This window comes from Pipistrellus kuhlii, unplaced genomic scaffold, assembly GCF_014108245.1.
Source record: "Pipistrellus kuhlii isolate mPipKuh1 unplaced genomic scaffold, mPipKuh1.p scaffold_m20_p_1, whole genome shotgun sequence".
In the NCBI taxonomy this organism is placed as follows: Eukaryota; Metazoa; Chordata; class Mammalia; order Chiroptera; family Vespertilionidae; genus Pipistrellus; species Pipistrellus kuhlii.
Genome location: NW_023425404.1, coordinates 19,041,419 through 19,067,722, shown reverse-complemented (window position 1 = coordinate 19,067,722; position 26,304 = coordinate 19,041,419). Strand labels below are relative to the sequence as shown.

Below are 26,304 nucleotides of genomic sequence, written 5' to 3'. Positions count from 1 at the left end.
CAAGCCCCATTAAACTGGCTTGCTTTAAAATGGTTATTAAAAAACAACCAGGGCAGCAATCACAAGCATTTTGAGCTGCACAGAATTGGGAAATGATGCAGAGATCACTGACCTGGCCATTTTCTATTTATCTAGTGCTTGCCTGCCACTGAGGTGCTTCTGTGACACACAGAGGACTCTAGGAATGTCATTTACTATGTTTCACATGTTCTTTTTAGGAGAGTCTCTGCAGAGCTTGAAGTGCCTCTTCCCAAACACATCAGTTATTGCTTATCCATTTGCTGGGATCTGATCTATCATTCTTACTGCCCTAAGAAATGGCTAAGGAAAAATATTTAAATTATAATTTCAGCTTTATATATGGAGTAAACCAAGGCAGCTGAAAAGTTGAACGAAAGCTGAACACGAGAAACAATTCCTTTTCTTGTGTATTGTGACTGGCAGCCCAGACTCAGGAAGACGCCTTTTAGAACTTTGTTCGTCCAAGATCCCTTCCCTCTTCCTGCCACTTGGTGCTCTTTCTCCCACCGTTTCTGAAGTCCTAGCCGTGGCTGCGTAAGAGACCCGCGTCGTGCCCTAACAACAGTTGCTAAGGGGCGGGGACTTCGACTCCTGTTCCCAGACTAAATACTCCAGGGGCGAGTACTTAGGGCGCATGCGTCAATCTCTCAGCTCTCGCGAGGTTTCGCCTTCCCGGAAGTACAGGAGGACCTTCCCTGATACCGGCGTCGCTATGTGCGGGGATTGTGTGGAGAAGGAATATCCCAATCGGGTGAGCGAGTGAGCGCCGAGAACTTCCCGCTCCGTCAGCCGTGCCCGGACCCTGGGGCTTCTCATCCCTGCGGCTGGCCTTCCCCGGGAGGCCGGGCGCGGGGCGGGCTCAGCAGCTCTGCTGTCCCAAATGGCCGGGCGCTTGACAGCTGTGGCGGCCCTTCCCCTCCGTCCCAGGCCTTGTGGGTGACATCAGCCGTCATCCCAGTTCTCTTTAATTGCAGTAGACAACCAAGAAAACCCCACCACCAGCAACCCAGTCGGCAACAGGCATTCCCTTCCCTCCCCCTGGTCTCACCCGCAAGCTTCATTTAATGAAGTTCAATTTTTCTTACAGAAATCCCTTCTAAATCCCTCCTAGATCTGGAAGGGACCTCTGAGGCCATCTGTTCCAACCCCCTTTTGTAGATGAGAAAACTAATGCCCTAGAAAGGGGAAACCACTTGCCCAAGTTCATACTGTAGTTAGTATGAGGGCCAAGACTAGAATGTAGGTTTCATGGCTGTTAATCTTTTAAATCTATGTTCCTCTCAAGCTTGGGAGGTTGCAAACTTGTTGACTCTCATGCAACATTCATGGTGTACTTACTGAACTGTTATGTGTGCGTTGGCTAGATTACAAAGGGGTACCTAAGAAGAAATAAGAGGCAGCTTCATTGCTGCCTAAGAACTTACCTTTTGGGGGAGTGTGTGATTAACAAGAATTGAGTACTACAGTCCATAAATGCCATTCAAGTTTAGAGAAAAAGGAGAGAGCATTAGGGGATAACATAGTAACCCCCCCCCCCCCCCCCCCAGAAAGCACTTAAGTTGGGACTTGAAAGTTAGTTGTGACTAGGGTAGAAAAGAATGAAGGGGGGAAATAGCAAAACAGGGATTCTTGTATTGGGTGAGAGGTAGGAAATCTCTATAGTTTCTTTAGTCTCTTAATATTTTGAGTAATATTTAGCCTTTTTATATAAAAACATGAAAACTCATATGGGACAGTCTCTTTGAAAAGAGGTTTAACATTATCAAATAAAGTTAAAGATGTGCATATTGAACGACCCTGATTTCAAAGACTACAGTAACCAAAAGAGTGTGATAGTACTGCATAGAAGATATATAAATCAAGGGAACAGAATAGTCAAAAATAGACCCGTATATGTATAGTCATCTGAGTTTTCCGCAAAGGTGCCAATGTTACTCAATGTGGAAAGGATAGTCTTTTTAATAAATGTTTCTGGAACAACTGAATATTCATAAGGAAATAAATGAAACTGGATTATTCATATCACATATGAATATTATATATGAAAATTATTTCAATATGATTGTAAACCTAAACCAACAAGCTAAAACTATAGAGTTTCTAGAAGAAAACAGGAGAAAATCTTTGTAACTTTGGGGTAAACAAATATGTCTTAGAAGACAAGCCAAAAATAAGGGAAGAAACAATAGATAAATTGGACTTCAAAAAAATCAAAACTGCCCTTCAAAAGACACCATAAAAATGGTAAAACAATGACAGGGAGAAAATATTTGTAACATGTGTCTGATAAAGGATTTGTATTTAAGAGATATTAAGAAATCTTATAGATCAGTAATCTATACTAATAAAAGGGTAATATGCTAATTAGGCCAGGTCAACCTGATATCTTCCAGATAAAGCCACGGTGGCAGGGGCCAAAGCAGAGGTGGTTACGGGTGATCAGACCGGCAGGGGAGCAAGCAGTTTGGGGCAATCAGGCTGGTGCGGGGGAGCAAGCAGTTAGGGGTGTGATCAAGCCAACATGGGGGAGCAAGCAGTTAGGGGGCAAGGACAGCAGGGGAGGGCAGTTGGAGGCAACCAGGCTGGCAGGGGAGGGCAGTTGGGGCAATCAGACTGGCAGGCAAAGGCAGTTAGGGGTGATCAGGCAGGCAGGCAGGCAGAGGTGGTTAGGGACAATCAGACAGGCAGGCAGAGACAATTAGAGGCAATCAAGCAGGCAGGCGAGTGGTTACGAGCCAAGGGTCCTGGATTGTGAGAGGGATGTCCAATTGCCCACAGGGATTGGGCCTAAACCGGCAGTCAGACATCTCCTGAGGGGTCCCAGATTGGAGAGGGTGCAGGCTGGGCTGAGGGATATTCCCCTCTCGTGCACGAACACGAATTTCATGCACCGGGCCTCTAGTAACTTATAACTCAATAAGATAAACAACCTAACTTAAAAAAAAAAAAATGGGCCCAAGACTTGAATAGTTACTTCATAAAAGAAGATACACGAATAGACACCAGGAAAAGATTGAAAAGATACTCATCTTTCTTATTCACTAGAGGCCGGTGCATGAAATTCTTGCACGGGTAGGGTCTCTAGACTGGCCAGCGATCAGGGCTGATCTGTGGGGTGGCCTTGAGGGGGGGGGGGAATCCCCCCTACTGGCACCCACCTTGGCCGGCCTAGGGCCTGTGGGCTAGGGCAGCTCCTGCATTGAGTGTCTGCTCCCTAGTAGTCAGTGCACATCATAGCAATCAGTTATTTTGCCGGTTGTTCTGCTGTTTGGTCAATTGGCATATTAGGCTTTTGTTATATAGGATAAGAGAAATGCAAACTAAAGCTACAATGAGATACCACTTTACATAGTTAGAATGGCTAAAATTAAATATAAAAATCTTATAATACCTAGTGTTGGTGAGACGGTGGAGCAACTGGAACTCACACATTGCTGGTGGGAATAGAAAATGGAAAACCTAGAAACCATATGGCAGTTTCTTATAATGTGTGTGTGTGTGTGTGTGTGTGTGTGTGTGTGTATATATATATATATAATGCTTTTACTGTATGACTCAGCAATTCCACTTCTAGTGACTTACCCAAGAGAAAGGCATATCTCCACACAAGACATACATGAATCTTATTGCTGCTTTATTCATAATAGTCGAAACCTGAAAAGAGCCCAAATGTCAGTCAGCAGATACATCCATGCAATGGTATACTACTTAGCAATAAAAATCAGCAAACTACCAATCCATATAACAACAGAGGTGATTAACATGGATATTATGCTGAGCAAAAAAAATTGAATGCAAATGAGTATACTGCGTGATTTTGTTTATATAAAACTTCAGGAGAGGCAAAATTTTAGAGATAAAAATCAGATCAGTCGGTGCCTGAGATGAGAGAGGGGTTAGAGATAAACTGCAAAGCATAAAGGAACTTACTGGAAAGACAGAAATTTTTATATCTTGATTGGGGTAGTGTTTACATTGACATGTATGTTTATTAAAAGTCATTTACCAATATCCTTATAATATGTGGGTTTTATTGTATTTAAGTTACACCTCACTAGAGTTGTGTGCTTTTTAAAAATATTTTTATTGATTTCAGTGAGGAAGAGAGAAACATCAATGATGAGAGAGAAGCATTGATTGGCTGCCTCCTGCATGCCCCTACTGGGGATTGAGCTTGCTCTGGACATGTGCCCTGACCATGCCCTGACCTGTGATAGCCCTCTGGTTCATCCTATATAAATAAAGCCTTATATGCAAATCAACCGAATGGCAAAATGATAGGTTGTTGCGACATGCACTGACCACCAGGGGGCAGACGCTCAATGCAGGAGCTGCCCCCTGGTGGTCAGTGTGCTCTCATAGGGGAGAGGGGGCGGCACCGCTCGGCCAGAAGCTGGGCTCATGGCTGGCAAATGCAGTGGTGGTGGTGGGAGCCTCTCCTGCCTCTGCAGCAGTGGAAGGAACAGTGAATAGGCAGGCAGTAAGGAGCAAGGGGTTCTGGACTGCAAGAGATTACAGGCCCAGGGACCCCCACCCCCAAATCAGTGCATGAATTTTGTGCACTGGGCCTCTAGTAGGTTTATACTCAACCACTGAGTGTGCCAGCTTGTTTTTTTAATCAAAGCAAAACACTTGTTCTTAATAGCTGGAAATTTATATTTTAATCTCAAGGTTTTCCCCTTCTTTAGCAGTTAAGTCCATGTGCCTATGATTTAATGTCTTCAAACTATATGGTTAGCTTGATTTTCCCCTATCACAGTTAATCTCTTCCTTAATACATAGCACTGAGGTGTTACTCATAAAGGAGAAGTTAATTGGAATCCAGGAATGCTTCACTGTGACATCACTTCAACTGGGCCTTATTCCCCCGACACTTCATAAACTCTTTGAGAGCAGAAACATGTGACTTAACCTCAATTTCTCCACTATTCTTTGCACAGTGTCAGGCACACAGCTTCATTGGAGAAATGTTTATTTAAATGGTTTTTAATCATATTAACTATTAAAAATACTCTGTTTGCTTGTCAGAAATCAGATTGAAGTAAATTATTTATGAAATGGCTTTTAGTTGTGAACAGTTATTAGTAAGCCATGAACAAAGACTTCCCCTGAGCCAGGAGCATAAATTGTTTAGTTTCTTAGTGATGAAGCAGAACCCTTTCTCTTTGAATTGCCATGATGTTAGTCTGATGAATTGCAGTTTATCTCCTATACCTGAATCATACATATCCATTAGGACCGACGTCTATAGAGCTAAGAGTCTATTTTTTTTATTTATGAAAATGGTATTTTTAAGTCTTCAGAAAATGCTGTTTCAACAATCAACTAAGCATTGCAGTGTATAAGATAATTTTTCTCATTGGCTTAGTGTTTCCATTTTGATTGAATTTTAATTCTGGTTTTATGATAAGATACCTCATCTAATATTATTTGTGGTTAGGTTTCTCTAATTTTTCTTTTCATATATTTTTTTTAATTTCTTTATTAATTAAGGTATTACATGTGTCCTTATTTCCCCATTACTCCCAAATCCCCCAATTCTCTTTTCATATTTTATATTACTAAAGCTTCATTAATTGTTTCTGAATATCCATTTGCATTTATTTCTCTTAAACATAGTTGCAGACTTCAGAGACTTACAGCTCTAATATCACTTGTTTTATTTACCATGAATAGCACATCTAAAGGAAAAAATAATAATTTCAAAAATTAATTGGTTTTGCCTTTAAGCAAGTAAATTTTGATGCTGTTCTTTTTTGCCTTTAGAGATTTTAAATCTATTAATCATTTTCACCAAGGATTTTGAAATATAAAAAAATTAAATTACTATTTTTATTATTTTAGGGTAACATTTGCCTGGAGAATGGATCTTTCTTGCTGAACTTTACTGGCTGTGCAGTGTGCGGTAAGCGGGATTTTATGCTGATCACAAACAAATCTTTGAAAGAGGAAGATGGAGAAGAAATAGTTACCTATGATCGTAAGTAGACCTTTTTGTTTGTTTGTTTGTTTTGTTAATCCTCACCTGAGAATATTTTTCCATTGATTTTTTTAGAGAAAGGAGGAGAGAGAGAGAAACATCAATGTGAGAGAGACACATTGATTGGTTACCTCCACTTGAGCCCTGACCAGGACCCAGGACCAAGCCTGCAACTGAAGAACATACCCTTGACCAGAATTAAAATGAGGACTCTTTAGTCTATGGGTTCATGCTCTGTCCACCAAGCCAAACTGGCTAGGGCTGTCATATTGTTTTTACTAGAGTCTTTTTTTTTTTAAACCACTAATGTCTAGCATTAGTTGTTTATTTATGATTGGTTGTCATAGCACAATTTCTATCATTCCTGAGAATAAAAGCTTTTACGTAGTTAGATAGATCTAGCTGGTTTAAAAAAAACAAACTTACATATCTGTTTACTGATTTACCTTAGAGAACATTCAATGGGAATTAATATGTGCACATTGAGTGTCTGAACTTAGGCTTTTAATTATGTAGTGTTGCTATGTCATGGATTCTGGATTTCTTATCAAAGTAGATGTTTTAAAGCAATACCATTGCTGAGAATAGAAATTCTACTGCCTTAAGACACCTTCTAGGACTTAATTATTTAATATTTAAATCTCTCTCTGTTTCGGCAGATCTGTGTCAGAATTGTCATCATGTAGTAGCCAGGCATGAATATACATTCAGTATCATGGATGAATTTCAGGTAAATGTATAAATATGGGTATGGTATTGGTAGGGGAAGATGATAAAAGAATCTTGAAAATCTGATATAGTTTTCATAAATGAAGTTCAAGTGAATATTAGAAGAGACCATCCCTCTCTTCTACCTTGTAACTTGAGAAACTTCAGATGTGGGTGGATCTGCTCAAACCTGTCTTCCCAAGAATCAGAAATCAGAGTGTGTATCTTACAAATGATTTCTCAGTCCAGTCATTTTTAGGAAGAACATTCTTATGAGGTTATTATTGTGCATCTTTTTTTCTCTACCTCATTATATGATTGTACAATTTTTGGCTTTGAGTGTTGGCCCACCCACTGCCATCATACTTGCTGGGCATGGAAATTGTGGTAAGGAGGTTTTCCCTAATAGGCATGTGGAGTTGAATAGTTCTGTAGTCTCCATCTCCATTGCAGTAAGACATTTTAATATTATTTGGTAATTATTTTAATATTACCAAATAATAGTAAAATAACAAAATGGATATATCAAGGATGGAGGAGAGAAGTTGAACCACTCTAAGGACAGAGAATCGGGGTTTGTTATAAGGATTAGTCCTTAAACAATTGTGAGAGCATGCGAAGAATGCAACAGAATTCTATAGGTTCGTGTAGGCCTTAAGTAGGTGTAGAGGTCAGGAAGGAAAGCTGGACAGTGCAGGAGAGCCAAGGGCACAGTTTAACCACGAGGACACACTGCAGCCTGCGTCTGTCCATCACTGCCTCCATTTTCAAGCCTTCAGCTTGAGTTACTTATTTAGTGTGAACTAAATGTTCAACCACAGGATATAAGTATTAGGTTAGCACTTTTAACAGGCAAAGGGATTTTTTTTTTTAATTCTCCAGATTTGAGTAGTAGTATAATTAGGAAAAAATAAAATCTTTCATGATAGAATATTATAAAACAGTATAACCACTCTCATTCTTATTTTAGTGTGCAAGAAAACACTTAGTCACTTGTCATAATCTGGTCTAATATGTTGTGCTTATAAATAAATAGCATCTTGACAGCATCTCCTCAGCATCCAAAAATTATACCTAAAAAAATATTTAAATGATATATGTAACCGAGGCCGAAAGCAAGATTTCAGTGAATGAGCCATGGCCAGATAGGGGAACAAGCGTGTCATGAACTTAAAGGAGCAGCTCCATCTTTTCATGGGAAAGGAATGCTAGTAGCTATTTTCCAGAAGCTTCTGAAGGACCTGAGAGCTTTTTAGAGTTCCTGAATGGATATTGAGATTGCTTGTTCATGCCCTAATTGAGCCATAATATATTGCTGCCATGAGACCAAACTCGAGCTGATTTTCCTTTATGACTGAATGCAACCATGTTCAAAGCTGCCCTAGAAATTACTCTGGGAAAGGAGGATGGTTTATTGTCACAATGCCCAGATATGTGAAATTCTCTTGAAAAAACTCTCTTAGACTAGACTCTTATCTCCAGCGTTCTCTCTTCCAGCATCCACTTTTCCCCTCTCCCATGTTAAATTCTGCCATCAGACTACCTCATTGGCCCTTCCGTAGCTCACCTTTAGCTACAGTGTAACGTGCAAACTCCTCTTTCCAAAGTTCTTGCTGGGCTGTGGCTTCACTTTCCCTAGTTTTCCACGGCTCTCCTTATATGCACCACACATAGCATTGACGTTAGACTTCTTCCTTCCCTCCTGTTACAGCGGGGGAGTTTTATTTCCTCTGATGCTTACCCCTGCCATTTCTTCAGGAGTCTCATATTACCTCCTCTCTTTGCATAGTCTTTTTTCCCCCATTTTTTCCAAAAAATTTTACATTCAATATATTCTGTTTTTTATTTGTTAAAAACAAATTAAACTCTTTTTATTTTACTTAGCTTCCTCTTTGATGCATCCTCTCATTATCTTTCCTTCCTTTTGCTTTATTACTTAAATAGGTTTATATCCTGCTTCCCTTATTTCTCTACGCTCCTCTTTACCACGTACAAACTGGCTTTCATTTTCACTTTTCTAAAACTCTTCTCTCATAGATTTCCCAGAACAGTTCTTACCTCTTTTAGCATCTCTTCTGATTCTGGTTTTGTTAACCATTACTATCTTTTTAAAGCATTTCTTCCCTTAGGTTCATAGTGCTAAAGACCTTTTTTATTCCTTTTAAATCATTTAGCCTGCTCATTTGTTTTTTCTCTGGTTTCCTTTCCTGTTTTCCCCTAAGCTTTGGTGTCTGGCCTAGGATCTTCTCTGTACTCCCTCAAATAGTGAGCACACTCCATCTCATTTAAAACCTATCAGATATCTTCCAAATCTCCTTCTCTAAGCCTAATATCTTACCTGCCCTCTTCTTTCCTCTGTTTCTCTTATTTTTGCTCCATTGCCAAACCTTGGGTCAAGGACAATAACCAAATAACTTCAGCAGTCCCCAGACTGTAGTTCTGCACTCTGCCTTCAGTTAATCTTCCTCAAGCATATCACTCTGAAGCTTCCTGCTACTTCATAGGCACATTCTTGCTCTTTTTTCTATCACTCTCCTTATTTGGCCTTTTTCCTTGACTGGTCCCTCTCTCTATGTTCACGCCAACTAAATCTTACCTCTTTAAAGCTGAGTTTAAATTTTATCTCCTTGCTCTTGATAGTTCAACCCATACTTCTTTCTCCTTTTCCCGAGCACTTCTTGTACCTGCAGCAGGTCCTGTAGGTCTTCATTCTCAGCTGCTGTGACTTAGTTTTCTCTTCCCCACCCTATTCCAGCCTCATCTAACTCCAGCAGTGGTTCCAGTTCAAAGTGCAGTTCCCGCCATTGATAATGTATTGTTTTGTTTTAAATGTCTTATGGGAATTTTAAACATAATTTAAGAAAAATAGGCAGAATAGAGTATTAACCTCCATTACCCAGCTTTAATTTGCTTTATTTGTACCTTACCATTCCCATGTCTCCTCACAGGATAATTTTGAAACAAATTCCAAATGTATCACTACTTCTACAAATATTTCAGAATGTATCCCTGTTTATAAAGCAACCACAAGGCCAAAGTTAAGTAAAGAAGATTTTCTGGAGTCAGAATTAATATGTAGTGATAGAGAAAAAGGATTTCGGTGATATAGCCATGGCACCCTCAGAATAAGCCACTGGTCTTACCCAAAGGTGATTCCACCCACTCCACCCTTCCTTCCAAATCTGTGCCCTTTGGCTTTGCCCAGGTGGAGCCTTTGAGGGTCTCTGTGAATGCCTGGGAGGAATTCTTATTCTCCCAAATTGGCTAGTTTTGGTAAAAGGTTTCCCAGTCCCACCACATTCCTGGCAGCACATGGAGATACGTTTCTGGCACTCCAAGGTAGAATTCTAGGCATATTTTCCCACAGAAGTGCTGCTATATATGGTTAGAATGTATAGTACTGTATAATATAAATTTAAAAGACTCTCTGGAGTTCCTGGGAATTTGTCGGGTACAACTACTTCTGTGGGAAACTGCTTTTGAATTCCTAACAGTTGACCTCCAATGGAATTTGGAATGCAGACTGCCTATAAATTAATCTTTACAGATTATACCATGTTAGGTGTATGTTTTTTCTCCCAAGTTAGGCTGTAAGTTTTACACGGGCAGTTTTGTCCTTGCCTTCTTTCATGTCTACCAGTGTTCCTAGCACTAAATAAAAACTTGTCAATGAATAGATTGGTTGAAAACTCAGATATTTATCTAGCTTCACACATATTCTTTATTACCTTTTTCTTCTTCATTTCCAGTGGGAGGGTGACATCCTACTAGTGATGTCCAATGGGTAAAAGCAGAAATATTTGAAGGCAGTAAAAGACCTTGGGGAGACTGGATTTTTATTTTATTTTTAATTCATGAGACTTGCATTTGTTTGCTGAGGTCTAGCCTCTCTTTATTTCTACAGTGTGTGTAGGGTAGAATTTAAAATTAAATGTAGTCTTTAAGAAACAGTCCACTGGCACAATTAAGCTCCCTGCCAAACTTACTAGAAGGAAATGGAAAGGCAGTTACCTGGTTCTGAGCCTTGGTGCTGTAGTTGTTTATCTCTGTGGCTCTCTCTCTAGTGACTGTCCAGGCCCTTGAAACACAAACTGCCTTGACTGATCAGTTGCTAGACAGCTAGCAATCTCAATGTCAGGTGCAGAAACACGTATAGATTTGACATAGATGTTTATTTTCCTAAAGAAGATAAAGATTTTTAAGCAAAATATTTAAGAGAAATGTTTCTGTAGTTTGTGGCCATATTAAATATTCTAGAAAGGGACCTCTATTAGAATAGGACTTTGCCCTAAGGATTTCTGCCTAAAACAAAACCCCTCTATCATTAGTCTGAACATTTGTTAAACCCAAGAAACATAAAACTCCTCAAATAGACCAAATTCCAGACAACTGACTATCTAAGTATGAGGCATGCTTGACATACTAGTGGATTTAATATAATTTTTTATTTTCTTGCGATGGGTTAAATAGCTTTTTTGGTTTAGGAATTTTCTCCCTTGTTTAGTCTTTTAAAATCATTTCTATTGCATATTAGTGCTAAATATCCTAGGAAGGAACATATCTGTGATCAGGAATTTGTCTTTAGGGGCCCACACTCAAATAGCAGCACTAACTAAGCCCAATATATGTGTTTTTTTAAGTCCAAGAAATGGCCATGCATTTCCAAGATGGCATTCTTGTATTCATTGTAAATAGAGCATCAGCATGTATTCAGTTGACCCGTATTTTCCGGTGTATAAGACGACCCCTAATTTTACAGTTAAAACATAGGTTTAGGCCTATATTCGCTGTATAAGACTACCCCCCACTTCAAAGAAAAGACTTACTTTGCCGTCAAGATCTGCAGGTAATTTTTGTGCAATTTTGGTCTTTTGCCCCCGATTTTCGTTTGACTTTTTTTCGTTTCAAAAGTCGTCTTATACGCTGGAAAATACGGTATATAAACAAAAGGCTGTGGGATACCTAGAATAAACTGAAGACATTGTTTATAGGTGTTGAAATTGACCTAACTTGCAGAAAGAATATCCATGGCAATGTAGAGGACAGCACCTGAGTAACTTAGGAAGCGTCTTCCTTCCGGTTCCTCCCGGTAATGATGCACCTTATCTTGTTCTAGGAGTACACCATGCTGTGCTTGTTATGTGGCAAAGCTGAAGACACCATCAGCATCCTCCCTGATGACCCCCGACAGATGACTCTGTTATTCTAAGGACCCTTCTGCAGTTCTGTTGTAACTGGGTTGTGTTGGTTACAATGCCGCAAACCTGATGGTTTGTCTTTGTTTATAATGGAAATCATTTGCTTATTTGTTTCTGCTTAGACTTACCTATTCTCTGAAAGAAAAGAAGTAATTTGGGGGATTACTGTTCTCTAGAGCTGAGCTCTTCTCCCAAAGTTCCCAGTTCACATTGGTGCAGCCAGAATGAAGCATCTTTGTTAGTGCTGTGTGGCTAAAAATAATTAGAATGGGAGAACCCAGTGCCCAGATCTTGGTTCCAGTAAAAGGAAGCAGGGCTCCTTGGAGAAATGGCTTTCCCTAGGACTAGGGCTATACATACGCAAGATGAGCCTGGAGCATCTTGCGCCACAAAAAAAAGAAAGTGCTCAGAAAAAAATCACAGTGGTTGGGGATGTCAAAAGGACAGAAGAGCCAACTGAAGGAGCTCCCAGTAACCAAAGCTGGAAAAATTCGAATAAAAAATTAATTACCATTGGATTATAACTCAAACTATAAAATAAATATTCATGAATCCATACTGAAATAAATTATTGAATAAGTAAATATATGCATTATGATAAGCTAATCCCCCATACAGAAGATTTTCAAATAATATATGTAGACATTCCCCACTCCTTAAGTGTGAGTGTGAGTGTGTGTGTTGACTTCCCTCCAGAGTATAGTATTGAAAGGGGACAAACACTAGCCTGGATCAAGGTTAACATCATTGGTGATAGGCCATCTGATAGCATGATGTGATGAGAATGGCACTTTACCTTTGTAGTATCCTCCCCAAAAACCATAACTCCAGGCTCATCATTAGAAAAATATCAAACAAATCCCAGTTCAGGGACATTCTACAACTTACCTGGCCAGTGCTCCTCAGAACTGTCAGGTCATCAAAGATAAGGAAGTCTGAGAAACTGGTTTACTCAAAGTAAGTAAACAACTACTGAATGTAATGTCATAGTCTGAATGGAATCTTACACCAGAAAAAGGACATTTGGGAAAAACTGGGGAAATCTGAATAAAGTGTGGATTTTTGTTAATAGAATGGTTTCATTTGCTCCAAAGAAATCTTAGACTATCTAACTTGAATAGATGAAAGAACACTGTGTGTTCTAAACTCTGCCATTTGGTAGCAGCACAACCATTAAGCAAAGAATTACTTTATTTTTTATTGTCCCCTTTTTAAAAAATTGGTATAATAAAAATTGATATTATTCATTTGGATCTCTCAATAATACTGTGCACTCCTGCACAGTATTATTGAGAGATCCAAATGAATAATGAATGTAAAATGCTCTGGAAAGCATAGAAAGAAATAGATACAAATGAGATGACTTCAGTTAGTTCTTCTCCTTGTGAGACCAAACTTAAAAAGGTTAGGCATTAGAAACAAAATCGTTTCCTCTTCAGTTCTAAGAGACTCAGGCTTTCTGAACTAAGGCTTTGCTTCTAAGAAAAAAAAGGTGAGCCAAGTGATCATGATTGATACCTGGGAGAAGCTTTGTTTTATAACAGGGATAATAAAGGCTGAGGTTTATTGAGTACTTACGTTGTGCCAAGGCCTTTTTAAAAAAGCACTGATTTAATCCTCATTCATAGCTCCATGAGGTAGGTACTATTATTAATCTGATTTTAGAGCCAAAGAAACTAAGCACAAGAAGTTGAGTAGCTTACTTGGGGTCACACAGCTAGTAATCACTCCCTCTCAGGAGTGTCCAGTATACATAAAATACAGGGTCTGGCAAGGTCAGGAAGAGCTTGAGAATATCCTCTGTCCTCTGAGAAACCAAGGCATGTCAGACCAAAATTTATGACTTGGAAAAGCTAAGTTAGCTGCTCCTTAGGAACCAGTTGTTTTATTCCTGGAAAATATTTTCCACTTACAGCAAATCTATATCTGACCTGCTGAGGAAATCATTTGGTGAAATGAATCCAGAAAGCAGAGAAAGTGCTTCATTACTTTAAATAGCACTAAGCCCTTTTCAGCTTCTGAATCGTCCCTTTTTGGAGTTTGAATGCTTCCACCTTAGTCATTTGGAGCTCAAGAGTACAATTTCATATTCCTCTACTGATATCTTCGTCTACTGCGAGATGTGTAATTATCTATTTTGAACTAAATATACTGCAAAAATTTAAAACGTAAATCCTATCCATATATTTTATTATTACTTTACCAACACTGTGCTATGTTTTGTGGTACTTTCTTTCTCAACTTCTAGAATTTTTCTCTAAATCTAAAAGAATAAAGACCTTTTGAACCCAGTTCTACTGAGTCTATGTTTGCCTGAGAGGAACCAGGCAAACAGCATCAGTCTTTTTTACCTTCCTACCCTGAGATACAAGAAGGACAAGGCTTCACCTATACGTGTAATTGGGGATGTGGGCATGTCCTGACACCTCATTCTTTCTCTATTTGCTCCATGAGGTACAGATCTGAGTTGCCTAATTCAGATCTTGGAGTTCAAAGCTCAGTATGTTTATTGTGTTGATTTAGCTAGCTCTGTCTTTCTCAAGTTGTTCTGGGTTCTCCCAGTACTAATTAATTGATATATGATATAGTTTGGGCACAACCAGATATGGTTTGTTACTTGTAAGTTATCACTAAAAATATATATATGTTCACTGTTCTTTATTTCAGTGTAACTTCCTTTCAGTTTCATTCTTTTGTGAGCAAGGTTAAGTTATTGACTTAATTTAGGGCTCTCAGTTTTAAAAATGTGTATTTCTTGACTGTAAAACAAGTCTCTGTTGTGAAACCCACTATGGATGGGGAGAAAGGAAATCAAGAACCTGGGTCTAGAATTAGCTTTGCCCCATGCTCATGGTGGGAGGTTAGACAAGGCTCATATTCTATCTGTACCTTGGTTTCTTCAATGAAAAAATAGAAGTAATCATGTCTCCTTCCTGGAGTTTTTAAATCATAAGATGTAAGCAAAAGGTATTTAGGTTGTACAGTGTGGGGGGTAGAGGCAGCTGTCAGTGGTATGTATGAAGAAACAGATAGCCGAAACCGGTTTGGCTCAGTGGATAGAGCGTCGGCTTGGGGACTGAGGGGTCCTGGGTTCGATTCCGGTCAAGGGCATGTGCCTTGGTTGCGGGCATATCCCCAGTGGGGGGTGTGCAGGAGGCAGCTGATCGATGACTCTCCCTCATCGATGTTTCTAGCTCTCTATCTCTCTCCCTTCTTCTCTGTACAAAATCAATAAAATATATTAAAAAAAAAAAAAAAAAGAAAGAAACAGATAGAAGAAAGCAATAGGGGCTTTGGAGTCAGGCTGACCTGGGTTTAACTTTCAGTTGTGCTACTCTTTAGTCCTTTGTCCTTGGCAGTGTCATACTCAGTCACCATTTATTTATATTGTTGACACTATTACTTTCCTTCTCTTTAAATAGAGGTAAAAATTCCTCTCAGGGTCAATATGAGGATTAATTAGCCTAACCCCGTGGTCTGCAAACTGCGGCTCGCGAGCCACGTGCAGCTCTTTGGCCCCTTGAGTGTGGCTCTTCCACAAAATACCACAGCCTGGGCGAGTCTATTTTGAAGTGGCATTAGAAGAAGTTTAAGTTTAAAAAATTTGGCTCTCAAAAGAAATTTCAATCGTACTGTTGATATTTGGCTTTGTTGCCTAATGAGTTTGCTGACTATTGGCCTAACCTATTTAAAGTACTTAGTGTAGCCCTACCCAGTGTGGCTCAGTTAGCTGAGCATTGTCCCGTGTACCAGGAGGATGCAAATTCAGCCCTGACCAGTTAGGAGCAGTGGTTAGAGTGTCAGCCCTCAGACCAAAGATCATGCGTTTGATCCCCTGTCAAGGGTACGTACCTCGGTTGCAGGTACCCTAGCCCCAGTAGGGGCATGTGCAGGAGGCAGCCAGTCATGTCTTGTTCACGTCAATGTTTCTCTCCCCCCTCCTCTCCCCCTTGTATCTCTCTCTAGAAATCAATGGAGAAAATATCCTTGGGTAAGGATAAAAAGAAAAGAAAGTTGTGGGTTCGATTCCTGGTCAGGATACATACCTACGTTGCAGGTTCGATCCCCAATTGGGGCACATACAGTTGGCAACAGATTGATGTCTCACACATCGATGTTTCTATTTCTCCCTTCCTCTCTAAAAAAATTTAAAAAAAAAATCAGTAAATAAAGTACTCAGTGCAGTATATGAGTATACTACATGGTAGTCTGGATGATGGTTGTGATGGTGATTATAAGAGATCACCAGATATGAAATCACCAATTAGAGGTTGGCTAACTTTCTTAAACTAAGGACAAATAGCTATGGGAACATATTTATGGAAATAATGCTCAGTTTCATTCCGTATCTTGGTCCTCTGAAATCAGTTATTTGGAAGAGTCCTCAGAGAAGGATGATCTCTGTCCTTTTAAATGGAGCAGCATTACCCACAACCTTTTCTTCCTCCCTGTGGGGAAGCTTGTTGATGAGCCTTCCCCCTACTTCCTGAGTGCCCCTCTGGAAATATGATTAAAAGATTTTGTTGATCTAGGAAAATGGGTGATCATATTAAGCTTTGCTTTGTCATTAAATTTATGACCATAAGCTGCTACTGTTGAGGATGTAAAGGGCGACAAACAAGATGAGGACTTAAGGAGAGGAAACAGTTTCTCATTTCAACAACAGCACAACTAATGATTTAGTAAAGCAAAGCACCCTGTAAAAACATCTTCCTCCAGCCTGCCTCTCTGTTTCTCCCTCAGCCAAACGGTCAGGTCCCTTCTGAAGCAAATAGCATTTCTCCTGCACAAAGGAGGGGTCCTCTTCCTAGCATTTAGGGTCCTTTCTGACTCTCAGCAAAATCACTTATAATTCCCATTCCTTTGGGAATCTCTAAATAATTCAACTAGAGCCTCATGGGGAAGATCCAACACATTATACTGGCATGTCAGGCCCTAAATTGCCTGTAGCATAATGCCAACAGCCAGGATAGCTGCCTCTGTTATCGGATGTAACACAGGCTGTCACACTATCAAGATGATGAACTAGTCCTTCTAGCATCCAACACGAATTCTGTATTGCATTTCTTCAGGGAAGCAATTTGTCTCTGCAATGAATGCTCTAGAATCAGTGGTTGGTCCTGCTCCCTCAAATCCGTACCCCAATGCAGGACTCTTAAAAGGCTTGAGTTTTCAAGTCGAGGGCAACCTTAATTTAGCAGAAGGCCCCGCAGAAGGGTGCCGGGGTCCCACTAGAACGCTCAGGTTACCCTTTGGAAATAAAGCACGGTAGATGACATAACTTTAGTTGAAGGTCAGACCATGGGGATCCTTAACCTCTGTTCTGCATTTGCTTCTCAGATGACGCGAGTGCTTAGAAAAACCTTTCCTCCTCAGCACTGGTGTTCTCAACCAGTGCGTTCAGTTTGGAGACCTGTCCCTTCAGGGCTTCAGTAGAAAGAAGTGGAATATTCCATCTAGTGGTCAGAGAAGGAAAGGTTCAATGAGAAGTTTCTAGGGAGAGGTTTGTGGGGCAGGGTGACGGGGCAGGGGCCTTTCAGCAGGCCTTTCCGGGAACGGGATTGGACGTGGCCTTGGTGGCGGCGTGTTTGGGGAGTGTGCCTGGACTGGATGAGGACCTGGACGCCGTCCTCACAAAGCCATTGGGCAGAACCCTGTTGTCACAGAGGACAGCTGTCACGTTGGCAGTCCAACCGGGAAGGGAGGCCCTCCCCTGTCCCCACCCTGTGGAAGAAACAAAGCCGATGGTTCATGCCTGAACTTGTTTGTCTTGTGCCTGAGTTTGTATGTGAGGCTGAGAAAGACAAGGCTGCTATGTGAAAATTACAAAGGAGGGAGAGGCAGTCTAGCACAAGATCAGAAACAAGCGCGCTCAGCAAGGTGACCAGGAAACTGATGAAGTGCCCTTTGTGCGCCAGTGACTGCACCCTCCCCGCCCCGCTGCCCGTAAAGTCCACCGAATTGACTTACCAGGAAATCCTCAAGGGGTAGGTAATATTTAATCGGCCTGGACTTCTGGGAATCCCCTAACTAACCTTCTAGTCCTCTAACCAAAGGGCCCATTGTCTTTCCCTCCTCTTTCCCGCCTCCTTCCCACAGCTCTGGAGAAGGGCCATAAAGTAATAACACAATTTACGGCCACTCCATCTGCCTGGAGCAGAAGTTGACCAGGGCCTGTGTTCCAGGCAGCAATTAGGGGGTTCCCCTTGATCAGAGCCTCCACCTCAGAAGCCTTGGTGTGCTGCCAGCTCCTCTGGCCCACCTGCATCTGTACCATCCCTCCACCTTGTCAAGGAAGAAGACACAGAGAGCCTGGCCATTTCCACACCTGCCCTTTATTGGACTCAGCTAGCAGGCTGGCCCGGGCTCTCCACATGCCTCAGACCCCGCCCATACAGGTTTAGGACGGTGCCATCATTCTGTGAAGGCCCAGAGCCCGCCGACATCTCGGAGGCCAAGTTGAGTCACCAACCAGAAGGTTGGGAGAGAAACAGGCCGACATTCGATGAAGGAGAATGATCTCAAGGGAAAGCTCAGGTCCAGCGGTGGCTCCTGATGACACTCTGAATCCTAAGGAGAGAGGCTCAGGGGCTGGGTGGAGTAGGAGATCTGTGTGCTGAGCAGCCTGCGTCTATATGGCAACTTTGAGGAGGCGCTTGATGTCGGGCTCGATGTTGACGGTTTGAAAGGTGCGGCTGTAGCGTCGGAAAGGCTCCCCCTCCGGCCCGATGAGGAACTTCTCGAAGTTCCAGGCCACATCGGAGCGGCGCACTGGGCTCCAAATGATGAACTTGGGGTCGGTCATGAGAGAAAACGGGTCATCGTAGGGGTAAGGGAGCTTGTCCTTCAGGTAGGCGAAGACAGGATGCTCGTTCTGACCATTCACCTCACACTTCTGGGCCAGGGTGAAGGTGGGCTGGAACCCACCCCCAGGGCGGACGTACTTGAGACTGTTCAGGATCTCCTCATTCTGACAGTTCTCCTGGGGGAGGAAGAAGACAGAGAGCATGGAAAGGGGAGGCGAAAGGAAGGGTCCACAAAGCAAATCTTTCACCTTCTAGACTTCCCCAGGATCATTCTTTTCTATGTATCTCTTCCCTCTCAGTTCCTTTTCTTCCCTTCTTTATTTGCTCTGCCCTACCCTTGCCTTGGAGTGTTCCCTCTCACAGCTACCGTGTTTCCCCGAAAATAAGACATCCTTCGAAAATAAGACCTACTTACAGGTTTCCTTCTGAGTGAAATATAAGGCATCCCCCCGAAAATAAGGCCCCCTCCCCCCCCAGGCTAAACATGAGAGATTTAGTCCACTGATTCTGAAAGAAATGGAGTCATAAGAAATTCACCAGGAACTTCAGGAATTGGATTGTTATGATGATGTTCCAGAAGATGATGACATGATTGTCATTGAATAAATGAGTAAATTCTTGATATTGTAGGATTCACAGTTTGGTTTGTGTTGACAACTACTATACTACTGTACTGTATACAGGTAATAAATTTCCTTTATTTTCATTTAACAATAAATGTGTACCATATTCTTCTTCATGGAAAAATAAGACATCCCCTGAAAATAAGACCTAGTGCATCTTTGGGAGCAAAAATTAATATAAGACTCTGTCTTATTTTTGGGGAAACAGGGTATTATGTTTTGCTAGGCCGTTTCTGAAAGTTTTTGCAGTTCCTATCTTGGCTGTTCTTATACTGAGAGATTTAGCCTTTTTGAACTGTTGTTTCTCTCTCCAACCTACCCTGAGCAGTTCTTAGGGAATCTGTCTGAATCTCAAGGAACCTTAAGTTCAGGGCAGTAGGAAGGGAAAGGAGGCTCAGGTCCTGCTGCCCAGAACCTTCCTACTTACTTGCCCACACATGCCTACACACACATACCTACACATACATCCTGCTACCACCTCACCCTTTCTATGCCGTGGCTTTGCCTCTGTTTCTTCTGTTGACATGTGAGTGTTGAGGCCTTTGCCTTTGCCCTACTCAGCTCCTCAGGCCCAGGGTGAAATGGAGGCCGAGGGGAATGGGGTTTAGCTTCTTGCTTTCATCTGCCTTGTCCTATATGTGAAGTGTAAGTAGAAGGGAGCTTTGCTGAAGGAAGACCTCCATCCAAGGAAGTCTAGTTTTAAGGTGCCTCAAAGGCAAAGTGATTTGGAGACATCAGTGAATGTATTCTAAATGTAATTACTTAGTGGCTAACTGGGATGAATGAATAGGATATAGGGTTTAGGGGTGAGGGGTTAGAGGATTTAGGGTTCTGGAATAGGCCAGAGAAAGAGGGAGTTAAGGAAATTAAGTGTTTGAGGGCTAAAGGTTGTGAATGTGTAACTATCATTCCTTTCATTTCTGGACTACTATCCAAGACTCCTGCCCCTCACACTCAGTCTGCTCAGCTATGAATCCTTCAGCCTGAACCTGTTACTTGTCTTTCCCTCCCACTGCCATCACCGATCTGTCCCCACTCAGCATTCCCCACCCATGACATCCCCAAAAGGCCTATGAAAACCCTAATTTTCCACCCCCCTCCCCCCCAAGTCTAATAAGAGTCAGGTATCTCCCACTGGGAGAAAGTCCCTGCTTCTGACCTACTAGGACCAATTAGAACAGTCAGTTCTAGGCCGCCCAGAGTCCATCTCTATTAGGTTTCTTATCTCTAATGCAAATGCCTGCCTGGCTACTGGTAGATTGTGGACTTCCTCCAGCAACTAGCTAGCTGGAAGTGATGATGTGAGTCTGGAGGCACCTCCAGGCCAGAGAGACACCTCTACAGATGATTCGCTTTTGCCCAGCTGGCATGGCTCAGAGGTTGAGCATTGACCTATGAAGCAGGAAGTCATGGTTTGATTTCTAGTCGGGGCACGTGCCCTAGTTGGGGGCTCGATCCCCATTGTGAGGCATGCAAGAGGTAGCCAATCAACAAATCTCTCTCATCATTGATGTTCCCATCTCTTTCTCCCTCTCCCTTCTTCTCTGAAATAAATAAAAATATTTTTTAAAAAACAAAATAAAATGGGCCGAAACCAGTTTGGCTCAATGGATAGAGCATTGGCCTGCAGACTGAAAAGTCTTGGGTTCGATTCCGGTGAAGGGCATGTACCTTGGTTGTGGGTACATTCCCAATGCGAAGTGTGCAAGAGGCAGCTGATCGATGATTCTCTCTCATTGATGTTTCTAACTCTCTATCCCTTTCTCTTCCTCTCTGTAAAAAAATCAATAAAATATATTAAAAATAAAATAAAATGAAGAGGTTTTGTCCTTTCCATCTCTCCCGCTTTTAGCCAAGCCTAGAAGCAGACTGAGTCAGGGAAGGAACAGTCAGAGCAGTAATGGTGTGGGCTCAGGTTTGTCACAGCCAATGACATTTGTCTGCCTGCCTATATCTCTGCTAATCTCTTCCTTCTCTTCATGCCACTGGGAACTGAGCTAAGGGGATTTAACGAGAGGGTTCAGCTGAGGACATTCTGCCTGCTTGTGCTGTTAAAACAATACATGAAAATAGAAGAACCCCGAAAAGATAGCTTGAGGCGTGTGGGCTGAAGCTCTATGACAACGTGACCCATTAGTCAGAGACAGAGAGGTGCCTGTGATGCTCGGAGAAGACATAACATCCCGAGCTCTCCCTCAGATTTACTCTCCACTTGGCTGATTTCAAAGAAGCAAGTGAAAGTCTTCCATCTAAACAATAAAGTTGCTTGCATTTGCATATTACTTTTGTGTATCTTATCCTTGAACCCTCACAGGAATCCTATGAGATAAGTGGCAATTTAGAGGTGAGGGAAGTGAAACAGAAAAAGTGGGTGACTCTTCCTAGGGCACAGAGCCACTAAGTAGCAGAACCAACACTAGCTAGATCTAAGGTCTCCTGAGTCAGTTTAATCCTCCTTTGATTCTTGATCTTTCATTCCCTCCATTCATCCACTTAGCAAATATTTAATGAGTATCTTCTATATCTGAGGCACTGATAATGCAATAGAAAAACAGACCCGGTACCAGCCCTCATTGAGCATAGTGGGAAGATAATAAGCAATAATAATAATAATACTAAAAATCCACACCCTCGAATTTTAATCACAGACAGAATCCTACGTAAACTTCCCTTTGGTAGTCAGTCACATGTACTAAAGACCTACATTGACAAACATGCCCCCGATTCCAGGCACTCCAACACACACAGTCTTTCTCCCCTCCCCTTAGCCTACTAGACAACCCAGCCCTTGTGTGCAATACAAGGACCCCTCACCTGATGTCCGAATTGATTGCAAGGAAAGCCAAGAACCACCAGGCGCCTGGGAAAGCGGCATTGCAGCTCGTTGAGCTGGGTGTAGTCCCGAGTGGTGGTGCCTCAGAGCGATGCTACATTTTCAATCAGCACTGCCCTGCCTCGGAATGTTTCAAAATCTATCTTCTCCCCATCCAGGCTAATAGCACTGAGGTCGTAGAATGACTTGGCAATGAACGCCATGGTGAGCCTGAAGGGTGAGCCTGGCAGGTGGCGGGAGCCCACTGAAGGATCTATTAAAGGGGTGGGGAGGGAGGAGGAGCCTGGAAGGACAGGAAGGATCTCACAATGGGGCTTTAAGCATCCTCAGGATGACTTAGCAAAAACAGTCACCCACCTGCAAGGGCTGTTTGAACAAGGAGGGTGCTCCTCCTATTTACAGCCTAAACAAAGCCACCTCCCTGCCCTACCCTGCTGGCAGCCTGGGAGGGCCAACTTGATAGCTATGAGCAGACATGAATAATTCACTCCTTGCAGGAAACCAGAGCCCCAAAGGTCACCCTGGAGGAAAAAAGGGAGGGAGGGACACGGGATTGACTCCTACTTGCCCTAGCAAGTTGTTTCACGTGGTGCATGCATTTATTGGGTGCCTGCTGAGTGCCAAGTTCTGAACCAACTGTGCAATGGAGAAGTCAGGGTCTGCTGAGATCTGAAATGGGAGGAAGAGAATTGGGATGCATGTCCCCTTGACTCAGACTAAAACTGAAATAAATAAATATATATATATATATTATTGTTCATCGTTTTCTCTTTGGCTGTTGCTTTCCATTAAATCAAAGGAGACTTTGGGGCACTTGTGTGATTTTTATAAAATAACTAGGAGCCCAGTGCATGACATTTGTGCACTAGAGGAGGGAGGCCGATCCCCTCAGCCCCACCTACGCCCTTCAGCAGTCTGGGAGCCATTGGGGGATGTCTGACTTCGGCTTAGAGGGGACCAAGCCTAAGCCATCAGTCAGACATCCTTAGTGTTGTCTGCACTAACCAGCCGTCATCTGGCTTGTGGCTGAGCAGCACTCTCCTTGTGGGAGCATCTGCCCCTGGTGGTCAGTGCACGTCATAGCGACTGGTCATTTTGCCATTCGATTGATTTGCATATTACCCTTTTATTATATAGGACTAGAGGCCAGGTGCATGAAATTCATGCACGGGGGTAGGGGAAAGGCCTGTACCCTCTCCAATCTGGTATCTCTCTCACAATCCGGGACTGCTGGCTCCCAACTGCTCACCTGCCTGCCTGCCTGCCTGATTGCCACTAACCACTTCTACCTACCAGCCTTATCACCCCCTAACTGCTCCCCTGCCAGCCTGATTGATACCTAACTGCTCCCCTACTGGCCCGATTGCCTCCAACTGCCCTCCCCTGTTGTCCTGGTTGCCCACAACTACCCTCCCCTGCTGGCCATTTTGTGGTGGCCATCTTGTGGTGGCCATTCTGAACAATGTGAGGATGGCCATATTGTGACGACATCGCACAAGGGTGTTGTGTAAGGGTGTGACGCTATCTAGGATGGCAATTATATTATATAGGATGGCTTTTGGTGCCTTGGTTTGTATCAGGCTGAAGAGATGAAGTTGTGTTTGTCTCGTACAGTCTTCCAATGAGTGAGGTCACCTGCTCTCAAGAAAGTCTGCCCCTGCATGGTGCTATCACCTCTCCAATACCCCTGACTCAGAAAGACTGGAGGCTTTGCTAGAAATAACTCTCAGAGATTTATTCCAGGATCTTGGAGTTTGCAAACTGGGAACACAGCTGGGCAAAACCCCAGAAGTGTTCCAAAAAAGAAAGAAAAGTTAAACATTCTTTTTTAATATAAATATGTATATTTTTATTGATTTCAGAGAGGAAGGGAGAGGAAAAGAGGTAGAAATATCAATGATTAGAAAGAGTCATTGATCAGCTGCCTCCTGCACACCCCCAATGGGCATCAAGCTGGCAACCCAGGCATGTGCCCTTAACTGGAATCAAACCTGGGACCCTTCAGTTTGCAGGCCAACGCTCTATCCACTGAGCCAAACCAAGTAGGGCAAACATTCTTATAGTAAAAAGTACATTCTTGAGAAGTATCAGTCCTGCTTGCTTAGCCCTAGGGCTGGTCCAGAATGTTGTCAGTCAGATGCCAGGATAATGTCAGGATAAAGGCTGCCAGGTGGTTAGAAAGACGGGACCAGGAGGTCAGATCAAGTCGTGGTGGTCTGGATAATGAATGTCAGTCGGATATATAGGCGGGCCTTTCGGGGGATAATTAGAGGGTCACCTGGAGGTCCAGATGTATATCCAGGCATTGATGCAAAACTAAAAAGTTCAAAAAAGTTTAAGTGCATGATGCCAGGCTCATCTGAATGAGAATGGAGTATTTCTTCATGCCTCAATTTCCATAACTTAATCGTGTTAGCAGCTTGGTTACAATGACTTCATTTTATACATTCCCTCTCTGTACTCTTTCCTCACCCCACACCCTGCTCCCACGGGGTTGCGAGGATGCAGTCAGCTGGTCTGGTAAGGGTAGCAGGAGGTGCATCACAGGTGGGGACACTCAGAGGAGATGAGCTATACCCCTCTCTTCTCAGACCACGGCTCAGTCCCAAAGACTTTCCGGCGGGCTGTGCTGGTCCCACCCCACCAGAAGGGAAGTCAGCAGGGAGTCAAGCTGCTGTGATTCTAGACCGGAGACTGGGTGGCAGGACACAGGCTTTATTGGAGGGAAGGGTACCCCTGCTGGCTGCTTCCACAGAGAGGAGCGGAAGAGAGCCGGCAAGGGGCTTACAAGCACCTTTAAGGATAGAGGGTGGGGCTTAGGGCACTCAGCACGGGCTGATTGATTAGGGACCTAGGGATTTAGGAATGAGGGGTTTAGGGTATTTGGCAGGTGCTGATTGGTGGTTCAGAGCTCAGGAATGTCTTGCTGCAGGTGGGGTTTATGTCTGTCCATCAACTGAGGGAAGGGAGGATCTATCACCCCTAACATTTTCAGCACCAGCCATGTAGGGCAGTGTTTCCCCAAACTTCTCTCATGATGAGAATCACCTGGTGGAGTTGTTAAACTACAGATTCCTGAATCCCAACTAAGAAGTGCTAAACTAGAATTTTTGGGAACATATAGGTAAAATTGTATACTTAGCTTAGTGCTCTTAGTTGGGATTCAGGAATCTGTAGTTTAACAACTCCACCAGGTGATTCTCATCATGAGAGAAGTTTGGAAAAAACTGATGTAGGGTACTGCAGGCCACCTGGGGACCTGCTGAGGCTTGTCATGGTGTGAGCACACCCCTGGAAGCCCACAGGAATCAGAAACACCGAACGCTCCACTTCATTTCCCCCCGAGCACCCACCAACTCAGCAAATCACCTGCTTTTTTAATGCCTGGACTTCTCCCGCGGTAAACCTGGCGATTAGGCTTCACCTGGCTTTGGGAGTTTAGGGAGAGATTTCAATAACAAAGCAACTGTTTACTAGAGGCAGTTTTCACTGGGACAGGCCCACTGGGAACTGTCTCCTAGGACAAACCCACGAGGCTGGCAGCAGCCAGGCCTGAGAATCTGATCTGTAAAGATGGAGAATTACTCCGCAGAGGGTGCCTGGCTTGTCGGTCTTTTGTAGCCTGACCCATGGCCACTCACAGCACGTGGGAACCTACAGGTCTCAACGGGCTGCTCCCTAAGGACAGGCCTCTGTTACCTAAGTGGGAATGGAATCTGGCCAGCAGAAGAGGTAGCAGGAAAGGCTGGGTGGAGTTCCCAGAAGCAGCCCATAAATGTCTCTACCAAGCCACTGAGTCAGAAGGACTTGGCCTTGACAGTGGGCTAAACTTTAACATGGACTTGGCAGATTTGCGTGCGTGCCGAGAGTTCTCTGGCTTCCCGACACCTCCTATGGCTGCCCTCCTGTGATCTCTTTCCAGGAAGGTCCCAGAAGTTCCTGAGCTGAGGAGTGGGGGGTGCCCTCTCCCTCAGGTACAAGCCATTTTTCCCCTCTAGGTACAGCCGTTGAGTCACCCAGGTTCCTAACTTTCACAACTGAATCACGGCTCTCCTGAAATTCCTCTTTGTCCAACTTCACCTCAAACCAGCCCACTTTGCAGAAGCTGGTAACTTCGTGACACGCACTGAGTGTG

At 42.9% G+C, this 26,304-nt stretch overlaps 2 protein-coding genes across 3 annotated transcripts; one reads left to right on the top strand and one right to left on the bottom strand.

Moving 5' to 3' along the window:
- Positions 1-622: 622 nt before the first annotated feature.
- On the top strand, positions 623-14,198 carry CHURC1 (churchill domain containing 1). 2 transcript variants are annotated; one of them, XM_036434241.2, is made up of 4 exons: positions 623-772; positions 5,866-6,001; positions 6,661-6,731; positions 11,826-14,198. In XM_036434241.2, exons 1-4 carry the CDS (start codon positions 656-658, stop codon positions 11,916-11,918), a joined length of 417 nt encoding a protein of 138 aa, XP_036290134.1. In that variant the 5' UTR covers positions 623-655; the 3' UTR covers positions 11,919-14,198. The 2 variants fall into 2 exon arrangements, with proteins under 2 accessions (XP_036290134.1, XP_036290139.1); XM_036434246.2 differs by lacking the exon at positions 6,661-6,731.
- A 4,022-nt stretch (positions 14,199-18,220) lies between these two features.
- On the bottom strand, positions 18,221-22,469 carry GPX2 (glutathione peroxidase 2). The gene is made up of 2 exons (XM_036434232.2): positions 22,151-22,469; positions 18,221-18,889 (listed from the first exon to the last, which is right to left on the bottom strand). The coding sequence occupies exons 1-2, from the start codon at positions 22,370-22,372 to the stop codon at positions 18,539-18,541; spliced, it is 573 nt and encodes a 190-aa protein (XP_036290125.1). The 5' UTR covers positions 22,373-22,469; the 3' UTR covers positions 18,221-18,538.
- Positions 22,470-26,304: the final 3,835 nt, after the last annotated feature.